The 19,439-nt window shown below is 46.2% G+C and overlaps 4 protein-coding genes across 4 annotated transcripts; all 4 read left to right on the top strand.

Annotated features, from left to right (window-relative positions):
- The first annotated feature begins 6,807 nt into the window (after positions 1-6,807).
- Positions 6,808-9,668, top strand: LOC121543191 (ictacalcin). Its single transcript, XM_041852899.2, has 3 exons — positions 6,808-6,907; positions 8,822-8,964; positions 9,236-9,668. Exons 2-3 carry the CDS (start codon positions 8,827-8,829, stop codon positions 9,374-9,376), a joined length of 279 nt encoding a protein of 92 aa, XP_041708833.1. The 5' UTR covers positions 6,808-6,907; positions 8,822-8,826; the 3' UTR covers positions 9,377-9,668.
- Positions 9,669-11,755: 2,087 nt separating this feature from the next.
- On the top strand, positions 11,756-13,151 carry LOC121543190 (protein TsetseEP-like). The gene is made up of 3 exons (XM_041852897.1): positions 11,756-12,437; positions 12,579-12,630; positions 12,767-13,151. The coding sequence occupies exons 1-3, from the start codon at positions 11,800-11,802 to the stop codon at positions 12,911-12,913; spliced, it is 837 nt and encodes a 278-aa protein (XP_041708831.1). The 5' UTR covers positions 11,756-11,799; the 3' UTR covers positions 12,914-13,151.
- Positions 13,152-13,371: 220 nt separating this feature from the next.
- LOC121543189 (protein phosphatase 1 regulatory subunit 35) lies at positions 13,372-15,855 on the top strand. Its single transcript, XM_041852896.2, has 6 exons — positions 13,372-13,538; positions 14,000-14,250; positions 14,405-14,525; positions 14,804-15,028; positions 15,292-15,425; positions 15,566-15,855. Exons 2-6 carry the CDS (start codon positions 14,047-14,049, stop codon positions 15,734-15,736), a joined length of 855 nt encoding a protein of 284 aa, XP_041708830.1. The 5' UTR covers positions 13,372-13,538; positions 14,000-14,046; the 3' UTR covers positions 15,737-15,855.
- Positions 15,856-16,810: 955 nt separating this feature from the next.
- Positions 16,811-19,151, top strand: LOC121543188 (growth hormone secretagogue receptor type 1-like). Its single transcript, XM_041852895.1, has 3 exons — positions 16,811-17,161; positions 17,348-17,813; positions 18,403-19,151. Exons 1-3 carry the CDS (start codon positions 16,877-16,879, stop codon positions 18,687-18,689), a joined length of 1,038 nt encoding a protein of 345 aa, XP_041708829.1. The 5' UTR covers positions 16,811-16,876; the 3' UTR covers positions 18,690-19,151.
- Positions 19,152-19,439: the final 288 nt, after the last annotated feature.

The raw sequence follows: 19,439 nt of genomic DNA, 5'->3' as shown, positions 1-19,439 counted from the left end.
AGTGCTAGGTCTGCGGAAATGTCACTGTACCACAATAAACACTATAATCACTGCAGTTATTCACACTATTAAGACTAGAGTGCTATACAGTCACTGACTCACACACTCACCCTGAATCCCATTGTCTGTGTGTGTGTGTGTGTGTGTGTGTGTGTGTGTGTGTGTGTGTGTGTGTGTGTGTGTGTGTGTGTGTGTGTGTGTGTGTGTGTGTGTGTGTGTGTGTGTGTGTGTGTGTGTGTGTGTGTGTGTGTGTGTGTGTGCGTGTGCGTGTGCGTGTGCGTGTGCGTGTGCGTGTGTGTGTGTCAATAGCAGTGTGTTACTTTCCCTATGATTCAATCGTTTAGTAGTTCACATTCAAATAGGCCGACCTGACTCCCTGACCATCAACTCTCCCTATTGTTTGTGGAATTGCATTCCCTGCCCTATCTTACATTTACATCTTACATTTACATCTTGACAGCATTGGCCTGTGTTCCTAGTCAGACAGTAGTAAAATATGTGTGAGTCTAGGATAGTGTGTTGGGCTGTTAGGGAGAGAGCTCTGTAGTGCCATGCAAAACTAGCAAGCCTCTGTAGGAGCTATGTAACCCGAGCTAATCTAACCTGCTCCTAGTGCTGCCTGCAGGCCTTAGAGCTAGGCTACAGTACCTCATACTTCACCAAACTGTTAGATCAATCATTTATTTGCTTTATATTATTGAGTCAGAGGTTGTTTGCATTTGCCTTTTGGCCTCTATTGCATTGATGCAAAGGATAATAAGTTGTCAACACAGCCATGTTTTGGTTTGTCAAGGAGCAATGGAGTTGGCAAGAGAAGAAACTAGTGTAACGGGAGATAACCCTGAGAGAAAACAGAGAGAACCCTGAGAAGAAACAGAGAACCCTGGAGGAAACAGAAAGAACCCTGAGAGGAAACAGAGAGAACCCTGAGAGGAAACAGAGGGAACCCTGAGAGGAAACAGAGATAACCCTGAGAGGAAACAGAGATAACCCTGAGAGGAAACAGAGAGAACACTGAGAGGAAACAGAGATAACCCTGAGAGGAAACAGAGAGAACCCTGAGAGGAAACAGAGAGAACACTGAGAGGAAACAGAGAGAACCCTGAGCGGAAACAGAGGGATTTTAAAAGGGAGTGTAAAAGTAGGGTGGGGAACGAAGAAGAGATCTGGAGATCCTGTTCCTTTAATTACCTCACAGAGAGAGAGAGAGAGAGAGAGAGAGAGAGAGAGATAGAACCAGTGAAAAACAAACACCATTGTAAATACAACCCATATTTATGTTTATTTATTTTCTCTTTTGTACTTTAACTATTTGCACATAACATGACATGATTTTTTAAAATTGTCTATTTCACTTGCTTTGGCGATGTAAACATATGTTTCCCATGCTAAAGCCCTTAAATTGAATTGAATTGAGAGGCAGAGAGACAGCGAGACAGAGAGACAGAGAGACAGAGAGAGAGAGAGAAAAGGGGGGGTTGATGAGAGACAGTAACAGAGTGAGAGAAAGAAAATGAGCGGGTGTGAGTGAGAGATAGAGAAAATAGCTTTACATTCTCAACTAATTAGGCAAGTTGGGGGAGAGAAAGAGAGAGATAGGCTAAAATTGGGTGTGTCTTTTGAGGATATCCTCTGCTATGCTGCTGTGTTCGCACCAGTGAGCTCTGCTATCGTGCCAAGGTGCCAGGGGAGGGGGAAGGGGTGGTATTTGGCATCCAGGGGTAGACAGGGACTGCTATAAGAGTTATGGGAAGGCAGGGACTGGCATAGGAGTTCGGGGGAGGCAGGGGGAGGTTGGGGGAGGAGGGTTGGTGTTAGTTGGCATGGCCAGGGGAGGTTGTGAGAGGAGGGTTGGAGATTAGTTGGCATGGCCAGGGGAGACAGGAGGGCAGGGACTGGCATCAGGAAGTCTTTAAGAGGAGTCATAACAACTGCCTCTGTTTTTGCACAAGAGCGAGAGCGAGAGAGAGAGCGAGAGAGAGAGAGAGAGAGGGGGGGTGAGAGGAAGTGAGAGGAGAGAAAAAGAGAGAAATAGAAGCAGATAGTGTTAAAGTGGACATGGGGGCAAACAGGGGCAGAGTGAGTGAGTTTGTATGATTTAAACAACAGATTCTTTAAATTGTTGGTTGGTTTGACTGAAGAAATGTACAAAGAAAGAAGGACGAGGGAAAAGAGAGAACAGCATAGAGAGAGAGAGAGAACGGGAAGGAGAGAGATTAAAAAAGGGGAGTTAGAGAAAGGGAGGGAAGGAAGGACAGAGGGAGGGAGGGGATAGTTGTAGTTTTCCACAGCGAGAGAGAGAGAGAGAGGAAGCTGACAGAGTCTCAGTCCCTGCACACAACAAAAGGCACACACCATGACTACCATGACTCATTCATGACTCATACCACATGGATGTGGCCGGACATATACACGCACAGCACATTGCATGCACGCATACACACAAAAACACACACTATAATATATGCCATTTAGCAGCACGGAGCACAGACACACACGTACGCACTCACACACACACACACACCCACACACACTCATACACACACTATAGAAAACATACACACTAGTGTCATCAATATAGCTTGCTACCTTGTCCCTCCTCTTCAGTAAACATGACCGTCTCTCCACTGTGTGTGTTTGCGCGTGTTTGTGTGTGTGTATGTGTGCGTGTGTGAGAGCTCACCGTTTTAGCAGCACCTACAGTGAACAAACAGAGAGACCATTGATGCACAGTATGTCTCATATTGCCTGTTCCCTGGTTGCAGCTCTCATTGAACCTGGTTAAATAAAGGGAAGGCTGGATTTCTCTACTACAATAACCACAACCCAGTGTGATGACATCAGTGATGTTATTCATGCTTTCTCTCTATTCCAGGGCCAGATAGAGCCAAAAACACAGCTAATGAACTCAGGCAGCAGAACAGGTTTTGCACATGTAGGGGGTGTTGGCCTGCTTTAGTGTTTATGAGTACTTAGAGAGGGCAGAGCAAAGTTGACTTTAGCTTTAGTGTTCATGTCACGTTCGTTCATAGACGGGTCAGACCAAGGCGCAGCGTGATATGCAAACATGTTTATTAAACGAATAAACACAACGACAAAACAATAAACCAACGATACGTGACGTCCTAAGGTACACACAACAAACCTCACACGGAACAAGATCCCACAACCCACTAGTGCCAAAAGGCTGTCTAAGTATGGTCCCCAATCAGAGACAACGAGCGACAGCTGCCTCTGATTGGGAACCACACCGGCCAACATAGATCTAGAATACTAGATCCTACAACATAAAACAAACACAACAAGGTATATACACACCCTGACTCAACATATAAGAGTCCCCTGAGTCAGGGCGTGACAGTTCACAAAATAATACCTGAAATATGTCTGTACAGGGACAGAGAAATAAAATGAGCGGAAAAGAGACTGGTGTGGCGAGTGGAGAGAAACCCAACTCTCATCTGTCTTTCATTTAGCTGAAGACATGTTCCAATTCCACTCAGATTCTGTCTTTCATTTAGCTGAAGACATGTTCCAATTTCACTCAGATTCTGTCTTTCATTTAGCTGAAGACATGTTCCAATTTCACTCAGATTCTGTCTTTCATTTAGCTGAAGACATGTTCCAATTTCACTCAGATTCTTCCATTTGTAATTAAGCCTCCTCATGTGTATAAACCTCTTGCTGACTCTGAACACACACATAGACACACACACACGGTCCTAAGGTTGGCACCAAACTGGTTGTAGTGAAACATTTTCTCTCCTCAGATCCACAACACACATCCCAACTGTAGTAGATGTTTAGTAAACCATGTCCATTGACAGCAATTAACAGTAATGTTACCATGTTGTATTTTGCTACCGACGAAACCAAGACAAGTCTAAGATATCTGACTGTCAATGTTAGTTGGCTGAGAAAGTTTTACAGGGTAAGAGCCTGAACAGAGCAGCAGACCAGACTGGTACTGTTAAGAGCATTTCTGTGGTCAGCTGTGCTCCACTCATACTCTTGTAGTTCATTGTAGTTCCATGCTGTGGTGGGTGGCAATTGAATTCTTTGCTTTCTGCTTTTTTCCCTTCTGTACAGTACCATGTCAACCCCAGGGGCACACACACAACCCGCACTCACACACACACACGCACTCACACACACACAGAGAAATTATATTTCAGTGAGTCACCAACTTTGTTACACAATGACAAAAACTTAACTGAGTTTATTCTCCTGACTCCACCCCCCCCCCCCTCTCTCTCTCTCTCTCTCTCTCGCTCTCTTGCTCTGTCTCTTCCCCCTCTCCCTCCCTCTCTCTCTCTTCCCCCTCTCCCTCTCTCTCTCTTCCCCCTCTCCCTCCCTCTCTCTCTCTTCCCCCTCTCCCTCTCTCTCTCTTCCCCCTCTCCTTCTCCCTCTCCCTCTCTCTCTATCTGTCTCTCTCTCTCCCCTCTTTCTCTCTAGAGGTAGAGGGCTAATAACATAGTATCCATAGAAATCATTAATTCAGCCCCTCCCTCATTTAGCACTATAACAACTAGCATACAGCTGCCACTTAATCACTGTGACTATAGCAGCTGTGCACACACACACACACACACACACACACACACATGCACACATGCACACACACACACACACACACACACACACACACACACAGACACACACACACACACAGGAGAGGATGGCAAAGAAAGGCTAATATCCCTCTAGTTGACCTTTGCACAAACACACCTGATGTTAATGTGCAGCCAGGTATAAAGGCATCATTTTAGTGAGGACATTAGTGTGTACAGTACAGGGATATGTTAAGGATGGGCTGGAGGAAATCAGTATCATTAAGGTATATGCTTTATGGCATTAACTGTGTTGGGCAGACAATAGAGCACAAGGCAAACTACACTTTTAGAAAAAAAGGTTCTGGATAGAACCAAAAAGGGTTCTATTGCTTGGCACCCCTAAAGGTTCTATATAGAACCCTTTTGTAGGGTTCTTTGATAAGAGCCCTGGGGTTTCTTCTTCACTGAAACAAAATGGGTTCCATATAGAAACCTTGGGTTCCATATAGGATTTTATATGGAACCAATTTCGGTTCTTTATTGAACCTTAAGGGGTGCCATATACAGCATGAAGCAAGCATAGAACCCTTTTTGGTTCTATCCAGAATCTTCTTTCTCTAGAGCTGAGATGGGTTCCAGGAAGTGGTGATGGTTGTGAACGAGTCTTTGTGGAGCCTGTTGCTGTAATCAGGCTCACACAACACCACACACCCCTCAGAGAAGCATGTGATATTAGTCTGACTGCTATTACACACATGCAGGTGCGCGTACACTCACTCACCCACACACACGTACACATACACACACAAACACCCACACACACACAAGACTGACTGATGTAGAACTAGAGTGGTACTTTAAAATGGGACCATCACTATCCTGCCTAGTTGCCTACTAACAAAATGAAGTCCTCATTCTCTCTCTCTCTCTCTCTCTCTCTCTCTCTCTCTCTCTCTCTCTCTCTCTCTCTCTCTCTCTCTCTCTCTCTCTCTCTCTCTCTCTCTAGTGCAACGTGAAAGTCTTATGTGAGGTGTGTTGCCCATGAGATAACGGATAAATAAGCAGGACTTGGGCAGCAGCTCATTGGAGCTGAGTACCGGCACCTCAAATTGTCTGCTGCTTGAGCTCCTGTTCCTCTTATAGAATATTAACTCAAAAGTATTGTGGAGCTCCTGCACCCAACTATAAACAGTACCGGCACCCAAAATGAGTACCGGAACCTATTTCAGTCAAGCACTGTAAATAAGTCACACCACCATGTGTGTGATGCCTCTGCTCACAGGGTGTTGTGTGTGTCTGCCTGTATGTGTTTGTATTTATGTGTAGTTTCATAGGGCGTGTCACCTGTAGTCACTAGATGGCCATGCTAAACAGGACAAAAGTGTCTGAATTTATATAGAAAAGCACTTTAACTATTTGTTAGTCCGGTCATCCTCTGATTTGACAGGTCCCATTCAATCAAAACCTCTATTCCGTTTTCGGGGGTGAGAGAAAAAATGAAATAAGTAAGATGTTCTACTTTAGAATAGTACGGTTCACAATATCCCTGAGGGGTCTATGGAACCAGCCAGCCATTAAGGTAGCCCTACCAGTTAGTTTGGACAGTTTGGAAATGTCATAATAAACACTATAATCACTGCAGTTTGAATAGTAAGGTTCCATCACATGAGTTATAGAATCATTTAACTGAAAAGTTGTTGGATGATGGATGAATAACTACAGTCAGAATAAGAGGTATTCACTCTCATTCAAAGACATTAGACATATGCAGGGCTCTCTCCTCTCTCTCTATCTCCTTTCTCTCTCTCGCTCTCTCTCTCTCTCTTTCTCTGACTCTGTCCAACTCCTCGCACAACTTCAGTGAGTGAAAATGTGTGTTTTGAGGTTTATGTTGTTGTTGTTTTATAGGGGGAGTTTGGTTACTTTCATACATTCATGTATGGATACATTCATGTGAAGTAATTATTAACTTTAGAAAATAAATATACCTAGTATAATTTGGGTGTTACTGTGAAAAGCTCTGTTTGTAAATATAATTTAGTGAGACATTTAGCGTGACATATTTAGGGTGGAACTGAGAGATGATAAAAATTACTCTTTGATGAGAGTCTAACATTTAGGGACCTTCAGTCACTAGTTTACATTAAGAAGGGAACAGAACATTGCAGTTTCCATTTCCCTCAGATAAAGAGAGAAAGGGAGGGGAGAGGGGAGGGGAGGGGCGTGGGGAGAGAGAGGTGTGGGGTGTGGCGAACACTGTTTAAAACCAACAGCCCATCCCTCTCTTCCTCACTCTGTCTAAATTCCTCTCTCTCTCTCTTTTCTGACTCTGTCCAACTCCTCGCACAACTTCGGTGAGTGAAAACTAAACCTAGAAAAACTTTTACCTGAGCACCTCGCTGCTAAAATGCTTCAGTTTGTTTTAGCTGCGTGTCTCTGATATGTTAGATGCACAGAATTATACATTCTCATTGGGTGATTTACAGCATTTATTTGCAATTGTGTGTAGTTTAATGTTTTATAGTGATTAATACTTGACTGCAAAAGTTTGAACGACTTCAGGGTGTACTTTGCAACAGTTAGTAATTGCCTGTCTGCACTGTTTGATCTCGAGCCAAGCTCTGCGGAAGGCGTAACTCTGTCTGCCTGTCCATTCAGACACGTGCGGGTGCTACTCAGAGCACTACGCAGTTTAGATGAAAGAATCCCGCTTCTCTTCCTCCTCTCTCTCTCTCGTCCTCCCTCAATCCTTCCGTAGTGCAGAACACTACCTCTTTCTATCCTCCACACCCCCCTCTCTCTCCCTACCTCTCTCTTTCCTTCACTCTGTCCTTACCATAAACTCTCTCTCGCTCTCTCTCTCCAACCATTCTGTGAGTAGAGTGTGTTTCTAGTTATGGGATGGAGGGTAGAAGGTGTGTCTGGTCGGCTGCCAGCCAGTCCTGGGGCAGCTGACAGTGACTCCGAGAGAGATCAGTGGAGTCCAGCACAGTGACTGGCATTGTTCCTCACAACTATATGTTTGTGCTTAGCATGCTTGTACTGTACGGTTGCTTCAGCGTCCTTATTTGACCGCACTTACTGCAAGTCACTCTGGAGAGGAGGGTCAGCTAAATGAGTGATTTACGTTACAGACGCTTCCTTAAACTCAGAAGCTTCACCCCACCTAGACTATGGGTAGGCAGATAGAAGAGAGAGAGCAACCTCCATACATAGTGCCAAGATATGTCAAGGGACAGAGTGAAGAGACACACCTTAACATTTTACATTTACATTTTAGTCATTTAGCAGACACTCTTATCCAGAGCGACTTACAGTTAGTGAGTGTATAAATTTTTCATACTGGCCCCCCATGGGAATCAAACCCACAACCCTGGCGTTGCAAGCGCCATGCTCTACCAACTGAGCTACAGGAGGGCTTAACCAAACTAGATAGAAAGGGGGTGGGGGAGGTTGTGAGATTTCTATGTTATTGTTTGCCTGAAATTACCAACACACCTTTCAGCCTACCCACCAATGTCCTCCCATATGTCTTTCTGTCTGTCACTCTCTCTCTCTCTCTATCCTTTCATTCTCTCCTTAAAAGCCCCCAGAGTTAATGAGAGAGACATGCAAGGGCGTTGGCTAGAGCCATGCCTGTTTGTGTTTAAACAACTCACCCCCCTCTTCTCTCCCTTTCTCCCCTCCATATCCGCCTCTCTCTCTCTTCCTTCTCTCTCTGCCTCGCTAATTGCCTCTGTTGCGTTGCTCTCCATCTCTCCTCCCCTCTCTTTCTCTTCCTCCCTTTGTGGTAGAGAGGTAGAACTTGTTTGCTGTAGTGAGGCGTGGTGTGTGTAGTTAAGTCTTTGCTTTGTGTGAAGCAACAGTTAATACTCTTTAAACCCTCTTTTCAACCTGAACCTTATGTTTAAACACAACATGATTAAACCAGTGCCAACATGACTTTATTTCCCATACATTGATGGAATGGTAACCCGGATGTAAGATAACATGGATTTGAATTTGATTATTCAGTCAACAATAACACATTTATCCCTTTAACTTAGTTTCTGGGATTTCACGTTTCAAAAATTGAAATGTGAAATATTCATATAATGTTGATAATATTAGATGTATTATACTGTGAATACAGAGTAACCAAACTTTCCTCTCTCTGTGCGTGGACATCATGTCCACTAGCATCCTGCTATCGTAATAAAACATTGATAATACTGTAAATTAATAACCTAAATCTGTACCTCCATTCTCTCTGTGTGTGTGTGTTGTAGTCACCATGTCACAGGTCCAGCAGGCTATGGCATTGCTCATCACAGTCTTCCACAAGTACTCTGGCAAGGAGGGTGACAAGACGACCCTGAGCAAGGGAGAACTCAAAGATCTGCTCAACGCTGAGCTTGGAGAGATCATGGGGGTGAGTGGACCCTAGATACAGTTCAGTTCAATCATGCTTTATTAGCAGCACTACCAAATACAATATTGCTAAAGACAGACACTATTGAAATATTGAATTGCTCGAAACATCACAAACACATGACCCGCCTCATCCAATAGAATAACTTAATCTCTCACACCTTTCATAAACAAATAACAACTGTGTGTACTCTAGTTTTAACTGCTGAACTCAGTCTCACCCATTACCTCTCTGTCTATGTTTCTCTCTCTCTCTCTGATCACTATAACAGAAAAACACTGACCAGGCAAAGGTTGACAAGATCTTCAAAGATCTGGACGCTAATGCAGACAACAGTGTGGACTTCCAGGAGTACGTCACACTGGTGGCCTGCCTCACCATGATATGCAATGAGTTCTTCACCAAGAAGTGAAACAGCTCTCCCTAGCCACTCTCCACAGAACAGCAGCTCTTGCTACATGAGTGAATTAATTATAAGATTAGCAAGATCCTCAATGCAGGTTCAGAGGGACAGAGATGCAGGTTTACACACACACAGAAAAGGGGTTGGGTTGGTTATACACACCACACATAGGTGAAGGACACAGACACTGACCTGTACAAATACAAACATATAGGCTACGATCTCATGAGATAGAGAGGAAGCTCCTTGGTTTGTTTAAAGTGAAAAATGAAATAAACTATTTTAATACGTTTGGAAGAAAGCTGACTTATCATTTGTGCAAGTGTGTGCGTGTTTGTGCATGTGTGGTTGCCTGTGTATGTCCTAAATATGATACAGCAAGCAACATGAATCAAACATTACCTTTGTATTCAGATACCTGGTGAAATAATAAAATGTGTTGATTATGTCAACGTAAACCAAACATACAATGAAATTAGGGGTTATGTGGCATACACTATATTTGAGTACTTAATTACGTCAAAATACTGTTATCTACTCCAGAGCCAGTAAGAATATGGGAAGTCAGCTGTTACCTTGAAAGTCCAATAGAGCCACATATAGAACCACCTCCAAGATGAAGCCTCCTACCCAGCAACATGAAACAACAAAGATAATATCCAAGTAATGATACTGTATCTCAGGTTTCCATAGAGAACCTATAGGACAATACTGAAGATTAAAATGAAGATTAGCCATAGTCCAGCAATCGCCTAGTCTTAGTCAAGGCTGCACGAGGAAGTTTGTACATGTCTATCACCAGATGATCATCGCCGCGAGTGAGAACAGGATGGTAGGGGGAGGGAGCAGCAGCTACATAAAAATAATTGTGTGTTAAGTAGCGCACGGTAGAAGGTAAGCTTGTTCAGGTATCAGGAAGAGGTGTCCTGAGAGTCAGTGGCTGTATGTTTTTAAGTGTCTCAGAGTAGGAGTGCTGATTTAGGATCAGTTTTGCCTTTTTAGATCACAATGAATGATATTACAAGGACAGGGGGGGACCTGATCCTAGATCAGCACTCAGAGGCACTTGATACATACAGCTCCTGGTCACGCAGCCACTCGGTTGAATCTAACACATCTCTATGATGCATTAGTCTTGATCAGGGTTGGGGTCATATGCAGTGGAGTATAGTGGACATATTTTCATGGAGGTCAATACTTGTCATACTGGGAAACTAATTAGCATAAACTCAGTGGCAGTGGGCAGGCAAAGAATGCCACAAACTTTGCCATTGGCTGAGGCAGTGAGTGGGCAGAGGTTGGAATGAGAGGCCGCCTGTATGAGCCTATCAGAGTGCCAGACAGTGGGGTGTGTGTGGGAGAAGTAGAACGGTCTCTCATCATGTGAGAGCCCAAAGACACACACACATGCTCCTCACCACGGAAACGCTTCTCACCTCTGGGTCGTCGTGGAGACGCTCCTCACCTGGACAGGAGACTCCACCCTGCATAAACCGGAATTATATATATTAGCCAATCAGACACCTAGTGGCTGGATGGAATAAGGAAATAATCTGCATAGGCTAATCCTAATCTACAAACAAAGGCAGTTTTAATCTGAGATCTTCTCGGCAGGCTGGGCTGGCTGAGTCTGTGGGACTGATCCACCAAAGACAATCTATTGGAAGATACCCAGAATCTATTTCTCCAATAGGAATCCCAGATCACGCTTGTGATAGCACGCACATGGATCTAATCTTCCTGTCTCCCATTGACCGCAATACAACCACATGGTGATCTGTTCATGTTCTGTAGTTGTTCGTGGAAGTAATCGTCAGTTGTGCCTCTAAGTTTAAACCCTCTCTGACTCTCTACCCACCACAGGTAGTGACTGGCTTTTTCACAGAAGGCTGTAGTGAATGGAGGTGGATGAAAGCGCCTCTGATGTGGTTTAGATAATCTATTGTCTGCTGTTGGCTGTCTGGTGACAAGGAGGCTATTTTTGGTCAGTCATGTTCGGTAGTGTGAAGAAAATCATCTCTCTGTTTGAGACTCGTCAGCAGCCCCGCCCCCTCTCTCTACCTCCTTCCCTCCCTCCATCTCTCTCTCCATCTCTAACTCCTTCCCTCCCTCCATCTCTTCCCCAATCCCTCCCTTCCTCTATGTCCTCTCTCAGGTTCAGTAAACAAGCCCCCCAGTCCCCCTCAAATAGACACTCCTCTCCTTCCACCTCCCTCTCTGGCTGCCCTTCCTCCCTCTCCCCTCAGACCAAACCCAGACCCCCCCTTACCCCCCCACCTGTCCACCAACAACTACAACTTCCGGCTAGATGGAGAGAGGGAGAAGGAAGCAGGGAGGGAGTGAGTGATAGGGGTTGGGGTCATACAGTGCTGAGAGGTCGTGGGGGGGTCAGGGTTAGGGACTCATGGCCGAGCGGACGGCAGGAGCTTCAGATGAGGAACCAACGCTCATCTGTCACCATGGAGATTCCACAACGCTTTAGGACTGCAACAAAACCTCAAAGACAGACCACTACTCAACCCCAACCTCAACCCCAGACCACTACTCAAACCCAACCTCAACCACAGACCACTCTTCAACCCCAACGTCAACCCGAGACCACTGTTCAACCCCAATCTCAACCCCAGACCACTACACAACCCCAATCTCAACCACAGACTACTATTCAACCCCAACATCAACCTCAGACCACTACTCAACCCCAACCTCAACCGCAGACCACTACTCAACCCCAGACCGCTACTCAACCCGAACATCAACTGCAGACCGCTACTAAACTCCAGACCACTACTCAACCCCAACCTCAACCCCAGACCCCTACTCCACCACAGACCACTACTCAACCCCAACATCAACCGCAGACCACTACTAAACCTCAGACCAATGCTCAACTCCAACCTCAACCCCAGACCACTTCTACGTCTCAACCCCAACCCCAACCCCAACCTCAACACCAGACCCTGACCAAAGAACTGGCCCCGCTCCCTCCCTGGTCGCTGTGTCTGAAGGGTACACCTTCTGTCCAGAACTCTGAGGCAGCCTTCCTGTCCCTGCTGCTCTTCTGCCACAGGTAACCATGGAAATGGCCTGGCCATTTGTTGTTGGGAGGTGACTGTGTTCAGGAATAGACATCAATGTGAACCATGTGCACTAACACACAATCTCCTTTGTTTTGTTGTTGTTGTTGTTGTTGTTGTTGTTGTTGTTTCAGTGGCTCCAGTAGCAGTAAGATTGCAATTGACAACAAGATTGAGCAAGCCATGGTAGGATAGTGTGTTTATGGTTATAGTGTCTGTATTGTGTTGCATTGAAGGACTTGGTGAACAGCCATCTGTTGCTGGAAGAATTGTGACATACATTTGATGATATGCTATAATTACATGTTGTATATTGCTGTAGGACTTGGTGAAGAGCCACCTGATGTTGGCTGTGAGAGAGGAGGTGGAGCTACTGAGGAAGCAGATCAACCAGCTGTCAGAGAGAAACGCCCAGCTGGAGAGAGAGAACTACATATTGAGAGCACTGAGAGACAGACACAGACAATAACGCAAGCGTCCACGCACACACACATACACAGAGAGAAGCTAACAGTATTAGTACATGCCTTTCACTTGCATTTTTTAAAAATCCAGGCGAGTCAATAAAGAACAAATTCTTATTTGCAATGACAGCTTGGCTATGATGATGATGATGATGCAGTCTCTTGTAATGATGATGCTGTAGTTATGAAGAGGCCTGGTTGCCAGTCTCTGTAAGGTTCCACTTAGACTATTCCATGTTATGTGCCAACCAGGCTAATGAATAGGGGTTCTGAAAGAGGAAGTGTGAAATGTGCATATTCTCTAATTCTGCACCCCCAAAAAAAATATGAGTCAAATAAATAACTGTTACTAAAGAAGAGATTGACTTGTGCCGTGGAGTCCACCACTTACACAAGCACACACAATGTAACATGCACGCCAGGGGGCGCCATTTTGTAATTTCCTACTAATGAAGAAACCGGAAGTGTGATTGTTTCGTTCTGAAGAAGGAGTTATGGCGGCGCCAGTGGAGGGAACTTCAAAAGTTAACAGATCCTGCTAAATAGAGTCAATCTATCCTCATGTATTAACAGTGAAAACTACAAGAAACGCGTGAGCTCAGATACCATTCCGGGCGCTTCATCATAACAGTAAGCTGAGAATAAACGACATGATTGAATTTGGATAGCTTTAGTTAACGTTAGCTAGCTAACTAGCAAAACAAACCATATAGCTGGCTAGTAGTACATATAAAGTTAGCTGGCTAACTGACTGGTAAGCTTTCTAGCATGTCGGCTGTCGTCGTTAGCTAACTAGCTGTCTGTGTGCTGAAAGCTCCCACTGTGAAGGGAATCTAGCTCTAGCTAGATAACGTCACATCTTTATATCTGGTTGGAAGTGTAACGTTAACGTTACAGATCCAACAACGGTAAGGGACTGCGTTGGGCATAGGACTCAAAATGTTTTAAGTTTGCTCCAGCGGAAAGGTTTGTTTAGGGGGTCTTAAGGTAAGGGTTAAGGTTAGGCAAAAGGATAGTGTAACTGCCATTCAGAACCATACAAAATATTCTGGTAATTGACTGCCTTTGCCTTATATCTTTCCTAAAATCAGTAACAGATCCGTAACCCAAAGACAAAGATCCAGACTGGTGACCTAAGATGACCAGAGCAGGTCCCCTGCAGCAGCGTCCTCTAGCAGGGTGCAGCGACCCAGACATCCGGCTGGTTCCCCTGCCTGCCCCGGTGCCCCTGGTCCCCGCTAGCCCCCTGCGGTGCCCGGAACTGGACCTGTCCCTTCCCCTCAGCCCCGACCCACCACGGCCCAATCCGGCTAGCCTGCTGAGAGGACGCAGCCACCGGCAGGTCAGTCTGACACAGACATACACCCTGACGGACAGTCACAGATGGTGCTTTTCTCAGTTGTCAAGACAGCTGTAGAAGTGATGAGAGATCTGTGTGTGAGTCTGTGTGTGTTTTTGGAGAGACATCACTGAAATGTGTGCCCCTGACTCTACAGGTGCGATTTGCCTCCGAGGAGCCTGTGGTTGTCACGGTGATAGCAGAGCCTAGCAACGACCCTCCACCTTGGCAACGCCCTGGACACTCCAGCAGTTACTCAAAGGGCAAAGGACTCCATGGTAACTAACCCTCCTGGTCTGGAGTCTGATAAGGTCATGTTCCCCTGCCCAGGCATTGCATGCATCAACCAATGGTTATGTGCCACGTCATTGACTGTGCCGTCGCACCAGATTGCTATAACATATGATGTGGTTAGCTGATACGTAAAATACCTATCCAGGCGTTGTAAGATCTGGCATGAGTCAGCAATGTCTGAGCAGAGGAACACAACCTGTATGGATGTCTTCCAGATCTGTTTTCTGACTGGTCAACATCTCGTCCTGTATTCCTCCCATAGGTGGAGCTCTGCGTAGGAGGGCAAGGTCAGCAACCAATGAGGAGGCTCTCTGTGAGGAGAGGGGTGGCAGCCTCCCTGAAGGGGCGGAGTTAAATACTACTCTGGCTCTGAGGGCTGAGCTAGATGACGTGGCAGGGGCAGAGTTTAACTCCCAGAAGGCTGTGCAGGAGCAACTGCAGAAGTCAACCAGAACCAAGAACAGCATCAGCGCCCGGGTTACAGAGGGTAACACACACACACATAGAAACACACACATGCAGACATAACCATAACCATGGTCCTCTGTAGCTCAGCTGGTAGAGCACGGCACTTGTAACGCCAAAGTAGTGGGTTCGATCCCCGGGACCACCCATACACAAAAATGTATGCACGCATGACTGTAAGTCGTTTTGGATAAAAGCGTCTGCTAAATGGCATATTATTATTATTATTATTACATAAACACATAGCACACACTAACAGAGTGTATGTCCTGTCTTTGTCTATAGGGGTGAATGTCCCTCCATCCCAGCACCTCTACAGGGCATTGGTCAGTGTGAATGTGGAGGAGGAGGAGCTTATCAGCCAGGCTCTACGTGACAGGCTGCAGCTGGTCCCACCCACATGCAGCCATGGCAACAAGGCAGGTCCCTCTCACTGACCCCATCAGATTACATTTACCCGTGTGTGTCTAAGCAATATGTACATCGAAAAGTCTCATGACCTGCAACTAGTCCATACCTGTATTTGTGCGTGTGCGTGTGTGTGTGTGTGTGAGAGCAGAAAGAGGACAGTCCTGACCTGCAGGTTTTCTTCAGAGGGGATCTGCTGAGAGAGAAGCCCCTCCTACCAGGGGAGGAGATGACCATGCCACGCCCCCAGCCCATCCCACGACCCGCACACACAACCTTCGACCTCTACCACAGACAAACATGCTGGGAGGCCGGACCCTGACTGAAAGGCCCAATACTTAAGAAAAGCATTATTCCTCATTTCCCTTCCTACTTCCGTCATTCTCAGATGTAAATATTGTATTTTAAACTAATTTAAGATATTAAAGGAATTAACCTGAATCATGTTGATGAGTGATCTTTACTGCGTATGTGTGTTCTTGAGCCTTTGTTTGTGCTTGCTTGCGTGTGTGTACGAGTTGTGGTTGATGGAGAGCGAGGGAGGAGGTAGTGGTGGGTGAGGGAGAGATTGTCCAGGGATCGAAGACAGCTGCAAGGTGAGTACACAGCTTCAATTCAAACTGCTAGGTGTGTAGTGTTTGTGTCTGTAACGGGGGTATAGAGAGCAATAGTAATGGTGTCTTTTGTAGGCACTAACAGAGGCTAACTCTGCCATGGCTTGTTGGCCAAAGCCTATGGGGATATGTATGTTTTTTTTGGAGGGTTTTGGGATAAATGCAGATGCATTTTGAAGCATTTATGTAATCAAAACAAGCAAAAGGCTTTATAACTCATTAATGTCTTGTTAACTGACTGATATTATACGTATAAAATCTCCTAAGCCAGAGTTAACCTCAGACCTTATTTTCTGCGTTTATCCCAAAACGCCATTATTTCCCCATTCATTTCCCCATAGGAATGGCTGAACGAACCAGAGGTTAACTAGCTTCAGTTTATTTTTTTACTAAAGCTGGTGAGCTCTATAGTGTGTGTATTATGTAGTGTTGGTGTGTGTAACACATTGGTGTAACAGGTTGTGTGTGAGAGATTATTGTGTTGGTGTGTGATTGCTGACATCGAGCATGTCCTTTCCCTACCACAGGATAGACATGTTTGTGTTTCAGTGGTGGGAACAATTCTATAATTCATTGAAAATGGTACTCCATCTCCCAAATTAAACCAATTGAAATGGAATTGACCCCAAATCACCTAGTTGTGTTGTGTTTTATATCTCCTGGATGTGTGGTTCAGGATCATCTCCGGTTATAATCCATCAGCCTACGTCATCCTTTGCTGTAACCTGGGTGATATAGACCATCCACACTTTCTCTCTCTCTCTCACACACACAGGCACGCTTGTACCTTCTCAGCTCATCTCTCACACACACCCCAGTCTCTGAGCCCCGGGCATCTCTCTCTGACCATGGACGTGTCAGTGCTGGGCAGTGGGAGCGGCTGTTCAGAGGATTGTGGGAACCAGAGTGACCGGACTGACTGGAAATGGGAGGACTTCAGTGGGGCTGAGCTGGTGTGTGTGACGGCCGTGTGTGTGCTGCTGCTGGCCCTGGGCATCACAGGAAATATGTTAACCATCCTGGTAGTTTGGCTCCGGCCACACCTGAGAAGCACCACCTACCTCTACCTGAGTAGTATGGCCATCTCCGACCTCCTCATACTGCTACTGATGCCTTTAGATCTATACTACAAGGTAAGGGGTGGGGTGGGGGGGGGTCTCTCTCTAGCTATGGAGGTTCCCAACCTGGGTTTTAGGTAGCTGATACTGTGTGTGTGTGATTTCTGTTTCTCTCTTGCTAACTGTGGAGGTTCCGGCCTTGGGTGTTGGATGATACAATGTGTTTGTGTGTGTAACCTCTCTCTGTGTTCGTCCCTCTAGCTGTGGAGGTTCCGGCCCTGGGATCTGGGCGATACAGTGTGTAAGCTGAGTGTGTTCGTCAGTGAGAGTTGTACCTATTCCTCCATCCTCCACATCACCGCCCTTTCTCTGGAGCGCTACCTCGCTGTCTGTCGACCACTCACAGCCAAGACCCTGGTCACACGGACCCGCGTCCGCACTCTCATTGGCTGCCTGTGGGTTGTGGCTGTGATCAGCGCCGGGCCGGTGTTTGCTATGGTGGGGGTAGAGGAGCTGGGGGGAGGAGAGGGGGAGAGCGAGTGTCGCTGTACGGACTACGCCGTCTCCTCAGGCCTGCTGGGGGCCATGATGTGGCTCTCCAACCTCTACTTCCTGGTGCCACTGGGCATTCTGGGAGTTGTGTACAGTCTGATCGGCAGGAAGCTGTGGCTCCGCCCACAACGCAGCAGCCGAGACCGCGCCCAGCGACACACCATCAAGATGCTAGGTGAGGCTGTGTGTGGGAGCGAGAGAGTCAGTCTCTGTATTTTAAAGTTACTTTGAGTTGATTTAGTCATGGTATTTGGAGCTACGAAGGGGCCTCCCAGCTCCAACTACTGGTTTAGCCCTCAGCAATACTAACGCTAAGCAGCTATTGTGAACCAACTATATTACATTTACATTTTAGTCATTTAGCAGACGCTCTTATCCAGAGCGACTTACAGTTAGTGCATACATTATTATTTTATATATATTTTTTCATACTGGCCCCCCCCGTGGGAATCGAACCCACAATCCTGGCGTTGCAAACGCCATGCTCTACCAACTGAGCTACATCCCTGCCGGCCATTCCCTCCCCTACCCTTGACGACGCTGGGCCAATTGTGCGCCACCCCATGGGTCTCCCGGTCGCGGCCGGCTACGACAGAGCCTGGATTCGAACCAGGATCTCTAGTGGCACAGCTAGCACTGCGATGCAGTGCCTTAGACCACTGCGCCACTCGGGGACACATACATATCACACATACAGTAATAATATTAGCTCTAATTTCAACTCTCTCTCTGTCACTCCATCCCATATTCTCCTCTCTCTCTAGGTATGATCGTGCTGGCGTTTGTTCTGTGTTGGCTGCCGTTCCACGTTGGTCGGACGTTGTTCTCTGTGACTCTGGGCTCCAGCGCTGACATGTACTACGTCTCTCAGTACTTTAACCTGGTCTCCTTTGTATTGTTCTACCTCAGTGCTGCTGTCAACCCTATCCTCTACAACACCATGTCGGCACGCTACCGCCACGCTGTCCGCAGCCTGCTGCGCTCACACACACACTCACACCGCTCCCGCCACACCTCACTCACGCCACAACACTCTACCACCACCCTGTAACTCACAGACACACACACTCACTCGCACACAGAAAACCTTGGAGATGGATGAAGGAATAAGACTGTTTAGAGGAACATTGTCTTTAGTGAGACATATTGTCCGATTTATTGTATAATATTTGCTCAATATATATTTGCCATTTTGATGACTGTTGGTTCTAAATCCCTGAAGGTGTGTGTGTTCCCAGAGTGATGTGTAATAAACTGTAATTCCAGCCTTTTGTCTTTGTGGTACTTTAGCTCTGGTCTGTCTGTGTGTGTTTGTCACCATGGTGACTGGTAAGGGTAAGAATGGCCCCTGGGGAGTATTGGCGGGTTGGGAGATTGATCAGAGGGGGTTACTGTGATTATTGGTTAATGTGAGGGAGGGAGGGATGTAAGGTGTGTGTATCAGTGGGAGGTTGGAGCCTTTGAGTTGACAGCGTGCTCAGTGTTCCACTCAGTCTCATCACAGACTGACTGATTTAGCAGACTTGACACCTGCAAGCCCACCCACCCCACACTCTCACACTCACACAGCTCTTGGGAGCCCCCCCTCCACTTTGCTATGGCACATTCTAGGAAATCGGTGACATCAATTAACAAGGGAGACAAGGACACCAGTGGCTACTGCAGACCTCCAGGCTCAGATCTAAATATCACAGCAAAGTAGAAATTGGTCTTTATTTTTTCACATCGCAGTACAAAAATTATCGGTCCTCTACTGTGCCTTTTGGAGTATTTTGTACTACTGTACATTTTGAATGTATGT

This window comes from Coregonus clupeaformis, chromosome 17 (assembly GCF_020615455.1).
Source record: "Coregonus clupeaformis isolate EN_2021a chromosome 17, ASM2061545v1, whole genome shotgun sequence".
NCBI classification, from domain to species: Eukaryota; Metazoa; Chordata; class Actinopteri; order Salmoniformes; family Salmonidae; genus Coregonus; species Coregonus clupeaformis.
This window is presented reverse-complemented; position numbering and strand designations above follow the sequence as displayed.